The 17,244-nt window shown below is 37.2% G+C and overlaps 1 protein-coding gene across 1 annotated transcript in view; it reads left to right on the top strand.

Moving 5' to 3' along the window:
* Positions 1-17,244, top strand: part of FAR2 (fatty acyl-CoA reductase 2) — a 156,798-nt gene that overhangs the window by 122,164 nt on the left and 17,390 nt on the right. Inside the window, exons 3-4 of the mRNA XM_032286897.1 lie at positions 5,530-5,705; positions 8,706-8,885. Of these exons, the coding sequence (XP_032142788.1) occupies positions 5,530-5,705; positions 8,706-8,885 (356 nt within the window). The remainder of the gene's footprint in view (positions 1-5,529; positions 5,706-8,705; positions 8,886-17,244) is intronic.

The raw sequence follows: 17,244 nt of genomic DNA, 5'->3' as shown, positions 1-17,244 counted from the left end.
GTTTTACTATTTTTTCTCGAATTGTTTCAAGTTCATGTTCACTGTCAAATCCGTCAAAATCATTAACATAGCGCTTAACACAGTTTTTCCAGATGCCATTCATGCACTTTGTCGTCACAGCCTCCCAGGCAGTAGCGATATTCTTGATACACATCAAAATGTTGTAGTGTTTCCAAAAATCTACAGCGGAGCAGTCATGGCTAGCGATTGTGGTCGTAAAGTCGAATGGTCATAAGTTGCATAGGTCGTAAGTTGATCAATACCTGTATTAGGGACCTACAAAGTGATAGGCACTAAGATAAACATCTGACTTTTGTTACTCTAATCCTCAGAAATCTCTGTAGGATGCCTTTTCTACATCACAGATGAGATATTAATTCACTGAAGTTGTCATCTATCCAAGGTTATGTAATTTGTGCCTAGTGATACAGCAAAAGTGGAATGCAGGTCTGTAATCTGTAAGCCCATACCTTCCCTACTGCACTGCATTGTCTCCCCTAGGAAATTTCTTTCTCGGTGAGGAAGGTGAGACTATTGCTTGCCACTTCTGAGTTAGTGTGAACACTTTTTCCATCCTTCGGCATGGATAATGCAGAGATGTCACCAATTCTGTTGGAGAGTAGAAATAATCAAGTTTGGTCTCCATCTTCCTAGCCACCCTAGCTCCTTTTCTGCCCAGATGCAAGAAGTAATTCTCAAAGGACTGTAAAATTGACCTTTGGAAAAAAACATAAGATGAATCAAACGTTGTGTTGCCTTTAGCATTTATTATAAATTATTATGCAGAGTGAACTAAAATTTTGTTAAATGCAATAAGAACAGCATGATATATGCTTAATTCTCTGAGATGACAGAATAAGATAATCAAGTGACTGGCATTTTAGATAACAGGCAAATAAAGGCACGATGGCCCAGAGAGGTAAGGAACTTGCCCCAGTCACATAGCAAATAAATGGCAGAATCAGAATTCAAATAGAGTCTTTCGTGACTCCACAGGGCCTGAGCTTTTTCAATACACCTGTGGTTCTCAATTTCAGAGTGTATCGGAATTACTAGAGCGTGTGTTCAAAGTGAAGATAGATGCCCAAGTTTGACTAATAACTGTTTTGAATAAGAATCTTCAGGGTCAGGGCATAGGTTGTTTGTTTGAGCAACTTCCTGGGCAACCCTGCTGTAACCCGATCAGCTACAATCTGATTCTCTGGAACTTGGGTTCTTGGGCCCCCAACCAAGAAGAATGGGAAACGGGGTCTCAGTGTCGCCGTGAGTGTTACAGCTCAAATAGAACTTGTGGACCCAAAGAGTGTGTGATAGTGCAGTTTATATGCAGAGTGAAAGGACAGGTTCCACGCAGTGGAAGGGGACCCGGAGAGGGTGCAGCTGCATCTGCAAGCTCCGGTAGCTGGAGATTATACCCCTGAGTTATTCCCTCCCCGTTCTTCTTCTCATCCAGTGACCGGTTTTTTCAACCTTTCTCTGGATTAATTGATTTTTGAAACCTTTACCGGATTGGCTATTGTTTACAAACCCTGAATCACCCAGCCTCTGACTCCAGGGGCCAGAGATGGGAAAAGTCCCTGCCCTTAAACAAAGCCCCTAAGAGCCAGAGGTGGGAAAACAGCCGGCCAGAGGTGGGGAAAGTTCCTCTAACACAGTTCCTCACTGCTATATGCCAAATTTTGACAGCCATACTACTATACCATGCTGCCTTATGGAGTTATAGAAATGATCCTTGCTAAACCATTAAAAACTTCTAGATTAATCCTTTACATCTTATGGGACTTACTAGTGAACTAGCACCAATTTTAACGTTTTGTGAATTTTTGTTAATCTGTACATGGGTATAATGGTTTTTGCTTAAATTACTGTACTCACTTGGATTCAGTTGTTCTCAACTTAGAACTAATTTGCAGAATTCATTGATTTGTTTTTACTCAGCACTCTAAAACTTCTCTAAAAACATTACAGTGTCTCTTTCACCTTGGGACACCAACTATTCCACAGAGATTGCCCTTTAATTTAAGGGATCTTCCTAATTTCTTTTACAAAAAAAAAAAATATTAAGCAAATCTTGGTGGGTTATTGGGACTAAATAATATAGCCATTTTTAAAGAGAAAGACTTAGTAAAATGAATAAAGATCAAAGATTCCCATGATTAGAAAAGATTTGATTACTTTCAATTAGCCCCAGGAAGTAGAGACCAAGCCTCCTGTGGATACTTGCACAATGAGGTCATGTGGCTAACTAGTTGATTGTAACTCCAAGGATAAATATTTGAAGGGATGGATACCCTATTCTCCATGATGTGTTTATTTCACATTGCATTCCTGTATCAAAACATCTCATGTACCTCATAAATATATATCTACTATGTACCCACAAAAATTTAAAAAATAATAAAATGAGTTACCCTACAAAAGAAAAAAAAAAGAATCGAGGAGTTTACAAACTAGAGGGGGAAATATAAGCCCTGAATTTAAGAACAGACCTGAATTTTTAAGAGTCGGTGTTTCCCAATTATGGTACCTGGACCATCAGATCCATCTGCGTCAGTGGTTAAGAAATACAATTTCCTGGGTTACACGCAAAACTACTGAGCCAGGATCTCTGAGGCTGGAATAAAGAAATAATTTTTAACCAGGTTCCGTTATTTTTCATGCATACAGTTTGAAACCTACTGATGTGAAGATTGCTCTGGGCAGTTATAAAGGGAAATGAGCCATATGCAGTTATTCATCTGCAATTGTCCATGTTAGCACTCTAACTGGAGAAATTCTCATCATTTGCATGCCTTAAAATCGATTGGGGGACTTGGTGTGAAATACAGATTCCTGGGTGTACCCCAGTAATTTCTTATTTAGTGGGTATGGGATAGGACCCAGGAATATACATTTTAATTATGCTTCTAGTGATTCCAATGCAGTTCACTTTGTGGATAGCATTATGAAAAGTGCTGACCAAAGCCACTGACCTGCTGGATGGCAGTTGGCTGCCATCTCTGTCACTGTATTCAGGATGTGGCACTATTAGAGTGTATTATTTTAGAAGCTATAGCAGTATGGTGAAATTCCTGGCAGGGTAAGCCAGATTATTAAGCAAGACTAGCATAGTAAAATGGAATCCTTACTTAGCACTGTAGTTTGAATTGATGCAGCCAATTCATTGATTTATTTCAATGGAAAATTATCATCTACCTAAGTCAGAAAGCTCAGACTTAAAAAAAAATTGTACTGTGTTTATTCAGATATGCATTCTCAATTGAAAATACAATTCAACAGAGAGAACACAGATTGGAACATTATTTCCTAAAATTGTAATGATCTCCTGAAAAGTAATGCAAATATGGGATCTTGGTGCTGTTCAGCATTGCACAGGTTGTCTGAAAGTATAATGTGGAATAGCAGTATCTTCTGTCTTTTAAAGTCATAAAAACCAAAGGCAAAAGAACATCTGTATATTACAGCTTACGTCATATGTAAGGAACCCCATTGTGAGAAGGGTGGATGCAGAAATCATCTACTTCTTGCTCTCCCGTAGTCAGAAGTCATCATAGGCCAACGTGAAAGAGTCCACAGAAACCTAAGTAAATTTCTAGTGAATAAAATATATCATTAGACTCAAAAAAAGAGCCTTCTCCAAACTGAATTATAAAAAAAGAGAGAAAATTGTACAAATTTTAGATAAATATTCAACATATGTTTGTTGTACAATCAACATTAACTATCAAGGGGGAAAACATATGACTCTAGAAGCAAACATTTAGCATGTTTATGATTTATTGATATTAGAAAAACTGTTAAAGATCTTTCTGGAAGAGTCGGAGTGACCTCTGCTGAAAATGTGCCTAGGACACTTTATCAGCCTTATCAATCCCAGATGTCAAAAGCATTGAGGACTGACCTAACTTCCAAATTATTTTCATAATTGCAGTAACACACCACTGAAAAGGCTGCCCCTACAGTGCAGAAAAATTGTAGACAGAAGCGAAGTATGTTAACTTGCCAGATCAATATGTGAATTTCATCCCTTTCCTAATCAGCTTCATTAAATCATCAGAATGGCTTCTGAACATGCTCTTCCCTGATACAAATGGAGACACGGTTTCTCTGACTACCTAAGATCAACTTTGTATTACCCAATGAAAAAAGCCTGAGGTACACCTCTAATGGATAGATCTCTCTTAATCCTGTGACTAAGGATCAAGAAATAGGTAAAAACCACTGTTTACAGGTTAAGGAAGAGAAGAGAACTGTCTCTGTTACTATATTATGATTAAAATCACAGGCTAATTTTCTCTGCTCTTAACTTTTCTAAACATTTAGCTTTACTTTTGTTTTCTCACTGTTAATATACCACACCAATACTAAGTAAAATTCCATTTAGTCAAAATAGGTTGGAACCAAGATCATTTTATTAAAATCATATTTCTTGAGAATATGGGAAATGCCGATTTAGTCTAAGAATTTCTGCGTGGGGGGGAAAGTACTGAATCTGTTCTATCTGAATAAGTATAACAAAAGCTACAATGGCCAGTGTTGTTCCTTTTTCCCTTTATGAATAAATTAGAATATTTTAAAAATCAATATCCCATTAAAAAATACATGAGCACATGTACTTACTAGACAATAATTGCCATTTATATTAGAATAATATTACATAAAATTTTTATATGTTTTACCTATTATAATTTGCTTCACTTGCTATTTCTTATTTTCTAATAATGTTTGTGCTGCTATGATATTTTGTTAATCTGGTTCAGTTAATCAAATTGTTGGTCATTTTGCTTGTAATTTGTGAAGACTGTGTAGAGGTTGGTCATTTTTTACTGAAAACAATTATTCTCAGTCAAAAATGGAAACGATTGCCATGTATAAATATAAAATAAAGCTGGCTTAAAGGGAAAAAGAGGATAAAGGCAAGATGTGGATGACTTATTCTCACTTTTTTACCCTGCAGGAAAAGTTCAAAATGCATACCTTGCTGATTATTGGAACTGATTTTTCAAATGTTTCTCAATTGAAATGTAGCAGGAATTACACTAAACTGGCTGAATTGTATGAAATAAAGCAGATGGCTTTTGAGTAGATTTTTTTTTTTTTTTTGAGACAGGGTCTTCCTTTGTGGCCCGGGCTGGAATGCAGTTTTCAATCAAGGCTTACTGCAGCCTCCACACCCTGGGCTCAAGGGATCCTCCTACCTCAGTCTCCCAAGCAGCTGGAACTATAGGTACACACCACCATGCCTGGATGCTTTTTTATAATTTTAGTAGAGACAGGGTTTCACCATGTTGAACTGGTGTTGAACTCCTGGGCTGGTGTTGAACTCCTGGGCTCAAGCGATCTTCCTGCTTTGGTTTCCCAAAATGCTAAGAATACAGGCATGAGACACCACACCTATCCAGATTATTTAAGTAATATTATTACAACTAAAACCAGTTTTTGAGTATAATTAAACAGGGTGTTGTAATCAAGAACAATGTGATAATGATGATGCTATTCTTTGTATATTGATCTATATTTATGTTTCAGCTATTTGAAAAAGTCAAAGAAGTTTGTCCAAATGTGCATGAGAAGATCAGAGCTATTTATGCAGATCTCAATCAGAATGACTTTGGTATCAGCAAAGAGGACATGCAGGAGCTTCTCTCCTGTACGAACATTATCTTTCACTGTGCAGCCACTGTACGCTTTGATGACACTCTCAGGTACATTCCCATTTCCTTCTCATGGCATGTATACATGTGTGCATGTAAGTTTCTTTATAGTTTTTGTAAAAAAAAAGAAATATACCCTCAAGGAAAAAAAATACAAAGAAACAAAACTCTTCCAAAATTCCACCACCTAAAGACAAACATTTATTCTTGTGGAGAACATTCACTCCAATTTTTCTTTATGCATCTGTGATTATATAGATATATGTTCAATTTTACTGAAAGAAAATGGCATCCTGTTGAGAATGAAGTTTTGCAACCTGCTCAATTATATTTTTGGATATCTATCATTGTCAGTAAATATTCTGTTATAATTTGTAATGATTACATGACATTTCATTGAACATATATATATATATAATATACTCAACCAGTTCTATGTTGGTGGACCTTTGGATTGTTTTAATTTTTCACTATTATAAACAACTGTGCAGTGAATATCTGTGTGCGTGTATATTTTTCACCTCTTTGTGTACTCTTCTTGAAATAAATTCCTAGAAGTACAATTATCAGATACAGATCAGCTGTGCCCAGATTATGAACAGTTTGCATTTTCACACATAATGCTAAATTGCTCTCCAAAAATGTGGTGTCTACGTATGCTGTCTCTGTACAAATGAATACTCATTTTTGCAGTCACAAAATAATATTATAATTTTTAATTCTTTTTAATGTTGCCAATAGGATAATGGAAATGGTAGCACATGTTCTAATTTTTATTTCTTTGATGATTACAAAGGTTGATGATATTTAAATGCTTATTGGCATTTTGTTATTTGTGAAATGTATATTCATGGTTTTTATCTCTTTTTCTATTGAAACATTTTTTTCAAACTCCTGAACTCAAGTGATCCACCGACCTCATCCTCCCAAAGTGCTGGGATTATAGGCGTGAGCCACAGTGCCTGGCAGTTAACTCTTCATCTTTTATAAGGCTCAAAATATTTTAACAATTTGTCTTGCTTATACCCATTACTGGAAGTTAAAAAAAAATTACCAAATGTCTTTCAACTCTTATTATTTATGCAGTTATTGTAATTTCTTCTATTTTTATGGTTTCATTTTTACATTTAGATCTTTGATACATTTAAAATATATTTACCTAAAAAGAGGAGTTCAGGAAAATTCTATAAAAAGAGTGATGCAGATATGAAAGTAAAGGAGTTTTATTTATTTTTTCTGCCATACAATTAGTTTTTAAATAATATTAAATAATTTATTTTTACCCTTTATCTGAAATAAAGCTCTTAAACTAAATTTGTTACTAAACTATTTTGTTACATTAAATCAGGCTTTCACTTCCAGTACTGTATCATTTTAATTACTGTAATTTTTATTATATTAGGGCAAGTATACTTAAAGCATCCTTTTTTTTTTTTTTTTTTAAGACAGAGTCTTATTCTGTCACCCAGACTGGAGTGCAGTGGCACAATCTTGGCTCACTGCAACCTCCACCTCCTTGGTTCAAGTAATTCTACTGCCTCAGCCTCCCGAGTAGCTGGGACTACAGGCATGTACCACCATGCCCGGCTAATCTTTGTATTTTTGATAGAGACTTGTTTTCATAATCATGGCCAGGCTGATCTCAAACTCCTGACCTCAGTTTATCTGCCTGCCTCGGCCTCCCAAAGTGCTGGGATTATAGACGTAAGCCATCATGCCCAGCCGCACTTTAATTTTATAGAATTTTTCTGACTGTTCTCATTGCATATGATTCTTGATTAAATTGAAGATAATTTTGCCAGGTTTTTAAAAATCTTGGGAGTTTGATTTGAATTACCTTGTATATGTAGAATACTTTAGAAACATTTAGCATATTTAAAATATTGATTCCTCCTATCCAAGAACAATATATGTTTTCCCATTTATTCAATTTTTTGTTATTTGGTTTTTGCTATTATATATTAATTTATGATGAATTTGATATATTTTAAATGTTCGACTTTGAACATTTCTTCCAATGTATTCTCTAATTTTTGTTTATAAACAGGCAAGCTAGTGATTTTTTACATAATTTTTATCAGTGGATGCCTTACTGAATTATAGTACATTTCAGATTTTTAAAAAGCTGCTTCTGTTTTCCAGGTATTCAATTATATAATCCAACAGTAACTTTTGTGACTGTCTTTTTAATATCTATATCTGTTCTTTATTTTTCTTTCTAATTACAAGGCTAGGACTTCAGAACAATGCTAAGTAATAGACTGTAGGCATTATTCCTAGTCCTGACTTCACAAGCAGTGCTCCTAGCTTGTCACCATTAAGAATAACATAGCCTAGCAAATTTTAATATGTATTGTTTAATCACTGTATTCCAATTCTAGTGAATTTATTCAATTAAATTGGAATGGAAATTAAACATCATTTTAAACTTTGGAAATACATATAGGTTACTATGAGTTTTTCTCTTTTTGAGTTAAATTAAATTAGTAAGTTTCCTGGTATTGGATAAACCATGTATTATTCCTGGAATGGACTGTTTCATTGTTATCACATACTATTTATATAGCTTTGTATTCTACTAGCTGCAATTTTAGATTTTGACATCAGTTTTCATGTCTGGCCTGGACCTTTACAGCAGCAACTTATATTGCTCATTTAAAAACCCACTGTTGCTCCTGTCCAGTTTATTTATATTTTCTAATGTTTTGAGTTAGATGATTAATTTACATGTTTGTGTTCTTTTAATGGCTGCTTGTAGAAGAACCTCTATAAATTCAGAGGATTGTGATTTTTTTTATTAGAACCAAGTGACCTCTAGATATATGTACAGTACGTCAGTGAATGGGATTTATGAACACAAAAACACATCATCAATGCATAAGACATTCTGAGTATCACATAACTGTAGCCATGACCCACCCTTTTCTTCCTGCTGTTTTGGTGCAGCCAACAAAATCTGATAGATATGCCAGTTATTGGAGTAGACGCAGTTATAGCAAGATGTGATGCTGACTTACCTCAATGTATTTCCTTCTGCTTAATCTTCTCTAGACATGCTGTGCAACTTAATGTCACTGCCACCCAGCAGCTCTTGCTTATGGCTAGTCAGATGCCCAAGCTGGAAGCCTTTATACATATCTCTACCGCCTTTTCAAATTGTAACCTGAAGCACATCGATGAAGTTATCTATCCGTGCCCTGTGGAGCCAAAAAAAATCATCGATTCCCTTGAGTAAGTTGGTCTAATAAAGGGATGAAGGGGTGGGTAGAATGTTGTTTGATTCTTTGTAGCTATCTATTAGTGAAATGATGAAGTGAAACACTTTTGAAGCAAAATGTTTTGCAATGGTGCTAGCCTTAGCTATCGTGTCCCTGCTAGTTCCTTCATCCCCTGGTGGGGAATATACTGCTGAAAGAGAAAGGGGAGAGAAAATTCTTAAACATTTTGCTAAATTGTGTAGGATTGCATGAGGTACTTGGGAATACTATACATAGAAGTGGCTTCTCATTTTTTAATGAACTTAGAATTGTCACTAGATAAAGCAAGTATGAGGTATAGTATAAAGGTTCAGAAGAAAAAGTTTTGATTCAGACTGACCTGAGTTTGGCATAGCTCCACAACTAACTACCTGTGTGACTTTGAGCAAGTTCCTTGCCCGTTCTGTGCTCCAGGTCCTTCATTTGTAAAATGGGACCAGTTTGTAGTAGTTGTGAGGTTGAATAAAGTTATGTAAAACGCTTATTGAAGTGCTAGGGAGTGTTTAACACTAGTTAATCAAATGATTAGTAAAAAAGAACTAATGAAGAGTAAGAATTGATCCAAGATCTGGCAGAAGGTGACAGTCTCTTGACTTACTTGGCTGAGACACACTTTCCTTTCTGTCCTATGATGCAAGAAAAATAATGTCTATGAGTTTTCTTTTCTTGCCAACCAGCAGAAACCACCTTCATCTTAGGACACAGCTCGGGACTCAGAATAAGTTTGTCTCCTGCTTCTTTATTCTTCTGCTCCATTTTATGAAGTTTACCTCGTTTTCTGTTTTATTTGTTTACAACCCTACGTAAAAAGTATTACAACAGAAAAATGGACTATTTAACAGTGACTTTGTCACATTATAATTTTATATAATACTGTATTTATATTTAATATATACTCTTTAAAAGTTTTACCTAAATCAAGATTTCATTCCCTTCAGGGCAAACATTTTTATCTTCTCTAGCTCTGAGAATAGATATTTTTGTCTGTCATGTAAAAACATCCAGGACAAAGAAGAATGAAAGTCATCTAAAGGATCTGTAGGTTACTTAAAGTTGCTAATAAATGGAGGTTTGCCAAATTAGTACAGAGAAACATTTTAGAGTACAGAGTTTATCAGGATAGTGGGGAAAAAAAAAAAGTGAGTGTACTCTGAGGCCCGAAGTTGAGACAATAAAAGCCTCAGAGTATTTTCAGGATGGAATTGATTTCCGTCAGTTACCCTCTTACGGTGTTGTCTCTTGGTAAATGTGATGCTTCCATATTTGATATGTCCAGGAGAGGGGCAGACCCCTTATGATTCCTACTTCCTGGGACTCTCACAGGTCATAGTGCAATTTGAGGCAGCAAAAGAGTCTGAGAGTTCATCAGAGGAAAGAAGTAAGAGGCCAGGTTCAGTGGCTCATGCCTGTAATCCCAGCACTTTGGAAGGCCAAGGCGGTTGGATCATCTGAGGTCAGGAGTTCGAGACCAGCCTGACCAACATGGTGAAACCCCATCTCTACTAAATACAAAACATTAGCTGCATGTGGTGGTACATGCCTGTAATCCCAGCTAGTTGGGAGGCTGAGCCAGGAGAATCGCTTGAACCCGGGAGGCGGAGGTTGCAATGGGCTGAGATTGTGTCATTGTACTCTAGCCCAGGAAACAAGAGCAAAACTCCATCTCAGAAAAAAGAGAAAATAAGTGAGTTCACCCGTAGTGAAGGGCTTCTCTAGGTACTCCATACCACCTCCTTCCAAACTATGACCAGACACTAAATATCCCTAGGTTTCAAAGGAGAATAAATTTACCTCTCAGAGGAAGAGTTGGTTTATCTTCAGGCATTCAGCACTTTCCATCCTCCCTCCAGTATATGTCAGACAAGGCAGGTAATTGCTACAAGATTTATGAACAAATTGCAATTGACATTTGTACAAAATTTTTAATGTCCATCTGTCATTTACTGCTCTCCAAGCATAACAATTATTTAAGCAACTAATTAGAACTGGGAATGAAATTATTTTATCTCAACAGATAAATTTTGGATGCAATTAAGGAACTCAGTTTTTTAAAAAACAGAGAAAAAGTTATACTTATTATTTGTTAATTCAAAATTAATTAGGACATCCAGGACCACCTGTCCAGCCTCTTCTCTCTCAGCCCTCCCCTTACTTTCATGCTGCAGTCCCAAGGAAGTAAGGCCTCCCCTCCTTATACCCTGCCTGCCTTTTTCAAAGCTCTCTGTTTCTAGAGCTTATTTCCCCTTCTGCTTCACCTGGCTAATTCTAACTCACATCAAGTCTTCCCGGTGAAGCTCTCTGGCTTAGGCACCCTTCCTGAGTGCTGACATATTACCCTGTGCTCAGCTTTATTATCGCTGGTAACACAGGTCATTCTGAATGTCTGGCTGTTTATTTACATTCTCCATTAGACAATGAGCTTCTCAATGGAAGAGAATATTTCTTGCTCCTCTTTGCATCTCCAGCTACGGACTCAGTGCTTCCTGAATGAATGAAAAGTTTTTGGTGGCACTAGATGATTGTTGTTCATACTGTTCTGTTTTTCTTCATTTGTTTTGACTGAAGCATGAATAGATGACAGAATTCCATAACAAACTGACACTTTGAGACCCAGAAGTCTTATGTGTAAAATATCTATCTATATCCCCACATCTCAGCCTTGTTTCTGATTGTTCATTATTTTCTTCTTAAACTTTGAATGAAACCTATATGTTAAATTTTGAATAGCACTTTTAAAAAAGCCCAGCAACCATCATCTGAGTATTTCAACAACTCCTATGCCAGCTGGAATTTTTGGAAGTTTTAGAATAACAAATAGCATTAAAAATCATTCTGAATAAATATGAATTCACCTAAATCCAGGTGTAGTTTCTTTGTTTTAGGAAAATATTTTTTTTCTTTTATTAATTCTCTATTTAGTAACTGGCCTGTGTTAAAATGGAATTATTTTCCAAAGTTTTTAGGTTTCTATTTCCCTTGGGAGTTTTTCTTGCTTTCAATTCAACAGAGAAATGCCTTGGGGACAGTTTTGTTGTTGTTGTTGTCCTTAACAGTAACTATAAGGGATAGCTGCTATAACTATCATAACAGCTGCCATTGCTCTTAGTATTTCAGCAGTTCTTTTTTTTTTAAAGGAGCCAGGAGTTAGACAACAAGATGATCTTGAAGCTGTACTCTGGGCATTGTGTGTTCTCAAGAAGATCACCATGACAATGTAAAATGAAACTTTATTTTTCTAGAAAATCAGTTGAATGGGAATTCTAGTTCAGGGAAATAAAGGATTTTCATTTTTGGCCAGGACCTTTTCTGATTGCTTGGGCAGCAGTGGTACTGCCCAGTGTTGTCAATAAAGGGAATGGGTTGTGAACTTGAACCCCATGCTTACATCCTGGTCCCAACCTGTGCAGGCCTAAAGTCTCTCCTTGTTCCGCTCACCCCATTTTCTATCCATCCTGTATCCTGAGACTGTCAGGCCTGAGCTCCCTTTCTTTAGTCCCTATCTAAAAGCTTTTAGCATTATTTTAGCACTGAAATATTCCAGAAAGATGAAATTTGATTTTGTTAGTATGAAAACTTTAGCATATTAGCATAAACATATTTTAAAAATAACTTAAATTGGGAATTAATGCTTTTAATGAGTATGACAAGCATGGCCGTTAATCAGTGTTAAGCAACTAATTTTCCTGGCTCTTATACCTGTAGTTGTCTTCTGCCCCTTATCCCAGCCACCAGTTCCCATTCTGACTCCTCTCTACTTTCATATTACCAGCTTCTGCCTATTTGGAGTATTTACCATTGGAAATTTATGTGCATAAATGTGATCCATTTATGTGAAATTACGGTTTTCCGGAATAACAGCTTTGTAGAATGTTTATTTTAAAAAATGCACATAGCTGACCAAGACAGGCAGGTTTTATGATTGTTGCTTTTCTATTTTTTAGGTCAAGGTAACTCCTCATAGTGAAACCAGTGTAGAAGAAAAGGGCTTTTGCACTTGTATAAAAACCTGAAATAACTAGAACTAGGAGCTAGAAAAAATGGAATCACAAATATTTATTGCTCTATTGAACATACGTAAATAAATCTGAATTAAGAAGGGAATGGAGGACATGAATCACTATTGAGCAATTACCATGAGCAAGACACTTTCACAGACTTTTAATTCCATAACATAATATTGTAGGGTTGATAGTATTATCACTGCTATACAAATCATGGAGCAAAAAGCTCAGAAAGGCTAAGTAACTCCTTGAACGTCTCTCAAACACATTGTTAATCCATGGCCACTTGATTCTGAAGCCCATGGTCTTTCCAGTCTACTCACATACTTGTCAGTGGTAGAGATTAGAAGGTGCTTTCTTAAGATATAGACTGTGTTCCCAAAGAGCTCACATCCAAGACAAATAGAACAGGGCAGAATTATACAGTGTGGTGGTGGGAAAACAGGTCGTATTAACTCTGGTGGGTAGAGGGAGGTATATGAAAAGACTTGGAAGAGTGGGCAGAGTGTGGATAGGTGAGATGTACACACGTGCCTGGCAGGGCTGCTGGAGCTGGGAAACCCAGGCGTGTTTGGGACACAGCCAAAAGTCCATCTTGGCAGCACATGTGTTATGTATGTGTAGGGAAGCAGTGAGAGATCAAGCTGGATAGGAAGGCTGGGCCATACTGCATGGAGATTTTGCATACCGTGCAGAGGAATTGTATTTTATTCTTTGGGCAGTGGAGATCCACTGAAAGAGGGCCGTGTGTGCATGTGTTTTTCTGTGTAATTTTTATTTGTAATTTTTGTGTGTAATCATTTGTTTTAATCATGGAAAGACACTGATGAAAGTGGGCTTCAGGAATATTAATATGGCCAGGAGTCATGGGGAGGCAGTGGACTAGCATGGAGAGTAGACAGAGGCAACAAGAACGATTACCAGAGAGGAGTGGTGTGGAAGACTAAACGAGACCATATAAAAAACACCTCCATGTTTTGGGGAAGCAAAAAAAAAATAGGAAATGGCTCCTGTTTTGTATATGGGGTTGCACCGATCAAATTAACTCCAGATTAGAACATGTATACTTGTCATTTTTTATATTTCTAATACCAGGGATTTAATTCTTTTAAAACTCAATTCTCTTTGTAATTTTAGTCCAAGAAGCAATGCATGTTTGAGAGCTAATCCCGATGTATTCAAATCTCAATGACTTAAGTTTATGGAGTGGACTTCTTTTAAATTAGTGATTCCCTGATTTGCCTGACTGTTGGAATTTCTGGGGCATGTTGAAAATACGGATTATCAGACTCTTACCTCTGCAGAGGTATTTAGTGATTCTACAATGGCACCCAGGAATCTGGATATTTCCCAGGGGCCCTGTGTAATTCATATTGATGAGCAGGCAAGTTTGGGAAATAGTGCCTTAAGGAGCTTTTTCACTGAGCAATCCTGAGTTGAAATGAGGATCATTTATCTGCTGGTACCCCATGCTCCCTCTTTCTCCTGCTCTCCTCACCTCCTGTTGTCTTTCAGTTCCTAGAAGCTTTAATCAAAAGTTCCTAGTAGATCTGTACCTACTAAAAAACACACCTCTGAAGCTACACGGTCACCAGAAGACACAGCTAATCTGCCATGTGGAAAAGGAAAGGTGGCATGTGCACGGAGGGTGCAAGGGTGAGAGGAGGGGAATGGAGGCCCCCACAGCCAGCCACAGTCACCCTCATCACAGCCCTCTGTGAGATATGAAAGGAGGTCAGACGTTGGAAAGTAGTCTTGTCTTCGTCACATACAACACATTCTTAACACTAAAAAAGCTGATCTCTTCTAAGGGAATAGTGAAAGCTGACTCTAGCATTGTGCTTTTAATTTCAGGATGGCACAGTTCAAAATGACATCTAAGTAGCTGAATAAAAATGAAAATTCTGTGTACTTTGATATCAGCAGACTTGAAATACAAACCAGAATAAGGTTAAATTATTTCTTAACCAAACTGAGTAGTTTTCTCATTAGCAGGCCATTGGCAGGGCAGTCAGCATCTGGCTCATGTTTGAGCCTGGCTAGGTGCTCTGTCGAAGTCTTGAGGGAAATACAGAGGCCAATTCTCCACAAGCATTAGGCTCAGAAATACCCTGCTATCCAGTGAAAAAATTGACCTTGAAGCCACCTTCACCAAACCAGTTGGTCAACACTTTTCACCACTGCCACTAGAGACTTGACTTCCTGTTTTGCTTACTGCTCTTCAAAGATATCCCCTTTCTTCCTTTCCCACATTCTCCCTACAATCTCTTCTTCTTTTGAATTCATCTTCTCTCGTCATTGTCCATCTCTGCTTCCCAAAACCTAATATAGTACAGAAATAGGCCAATCAAGATTAGCAAGTGGAAGAGCATCCATTTACTGAATAAGGCACCTGGCTCCTGGGGGCAGAAAGATGATTAGACACAGAGATAAAAATCATAATCCCTCCTCTCCTGGACTCACTCTTCAGTGGGGAGACAGACATATAAGCAAATACAACTTGATAAGTACAACAATCAAGGGAATGACATAATCTAGACTGGAGAGAGAGAGACCAAATGTTATCATAAGACATGTGTCCATTACTTACTCTCTAACGGATGTCCTGAAAAACCACTAGGTTTGCCCACTTGTTGCATAAGAAAATTGGGGAGATCAGGGGAGGGAAAATATGTATGCCTCTTGGTATTTCATTCAGCAAATATATAAATAATGAAACTACTAATGATATAATCATGTTGATTCAATAGGTTTCAAACCAAAATTGATAGTAATCTTTAGAAGAAATTGTGTGTGTGTGTGTGTATGTGTATGTGTATACACATAGACCTATACATACTGCTTTCTGAAATTTTCAATGACTTTATGCTTCCTCTAAGGCAATTCAAGTTTAGAATTTGAGACCCATGGGTTCAAAACATGTTGAGTATACTGAAAGACATTTAGATTAATTTCAGACATGTATTTTGGTTTATATAGTGTCTTTTTAAATCTATGTTAACTTATTTACTGTTTTAAAAACAAATTGAGAACAAACAGCAGCAGCAACCCTGAACTGAGTTTAAGTCCTAAGAAGGGCTTTGCCTAACCAGTGGATGTGCATGTTCTCCTCTGAACCTAGGAAGTGGCTGGATGAGCTAGCAGATGGTCTGTTTGGCTGTATTAAAAATGCTATTTTATTTTTGTTTTATTTATTTATGTATTCATTCATTCATTCATTCATTCATTTATTTTGAGACAGGTTCTCTATGACCCAGGCTGAAGTATGGTGGCACAATTATGGCTCATTGCAGTCTCCAACTCTGAGGCTCAAGCAATCCTCCTGCCTCAGCCTCCTGAGTAGCTGGGACTGCAGGTGCATGCCACTGTGCCCTGCTAATTTTTTTAAACTTTCTTTGTAGAGGTAGGCTCTTATTATGTTGCCCAGGCTGTTCTAAAATTTCTGGACTTGGCCGGGCGCGGTGGCTCACACCTGTAATCCCGGCACTTTGGGAGGCCGAGGCGGGTGGATCACAAGGTCAAGAGATCGAGACCATCCTGGAGGTCAACATGGTGAAACCCCGTCTCTACTAAAAATACAAAAAAAAATTAGCTGGGCATGGTGGTGCGTGCCTGTAATCCCAGCTACTCAGGAGGCTGAGGCAGGAGAATTGCCTGAACCCAGGAGGCGGAGGTTGCGGTGAGCCGAGATCGCGCCATTGCACTCCAGCCTGGGTAACAAGAGCGAAACTCCGTCTCAAAAAAAAAAAAAAAAAAAAAAAAAAAATTTCTGGACTCAAATGATCCTCCTTCCTCAGCCTCCCAAAGGGCTGGGATTACAGGTTTCAGCCACTTCACTTGGCCAGAAATGACATTTTAAGACCAACTATTACGAAGATGTATGCTCATTGGTTGTTTTATTAAAAAATAAGAATGCCTTAGGTTTATTGGCTCATTTTATCAAAGAGCTTAAATGTAGTTGTGAATATTCCTGTTTACTCTCATGATAGCCTGAGAATTTAGAATGAATATAATTATTGCCATTTTCATAAGTACAATTGGAACGAGAAGATAAAACAGCCGAATACAAGTATAGCTGAGAGTAGCAGAGGCAAGCCATCTATAGAATATTAAAATTTCTTGCATACATGTTGTTAGAAATCTATAAAACCACAATTTTCTAAGACAAGCAAACTCACCAAGCTTTATAAGTCCCCCATCCTCCCAAATATTATCCTTTCCATGTACCCTAAAATTAATGACAGCAACTGGTACTAGCCATGTGACATACAACCCCAGCACATTGTTGGGCTCTGATGTTTTCTAGGATTCTTTTCTTTACAGCCTTATTGA

The sequence above is a fragment of the Sapajus apella genome, unplaced genomic scaffold (genome assembly GCF_009761245.1).
Source record: "Sapajus apella isolate SASKATOON/1434 unplaced genomic scaffold, GSC_monkey_1.0 scaffold2, whole genome shotgun sequence".
Taxonomy (NCBI): Eukaryota; Metazoa; Chordata; class Mammalia; order Primates; family Cebidae; genus Sapajus; species Sapajus apella.
Note: the sequence above shows the minus strand (reverse complement) of the source record. Positions and strands in the feature narration are given on the sequence as shown.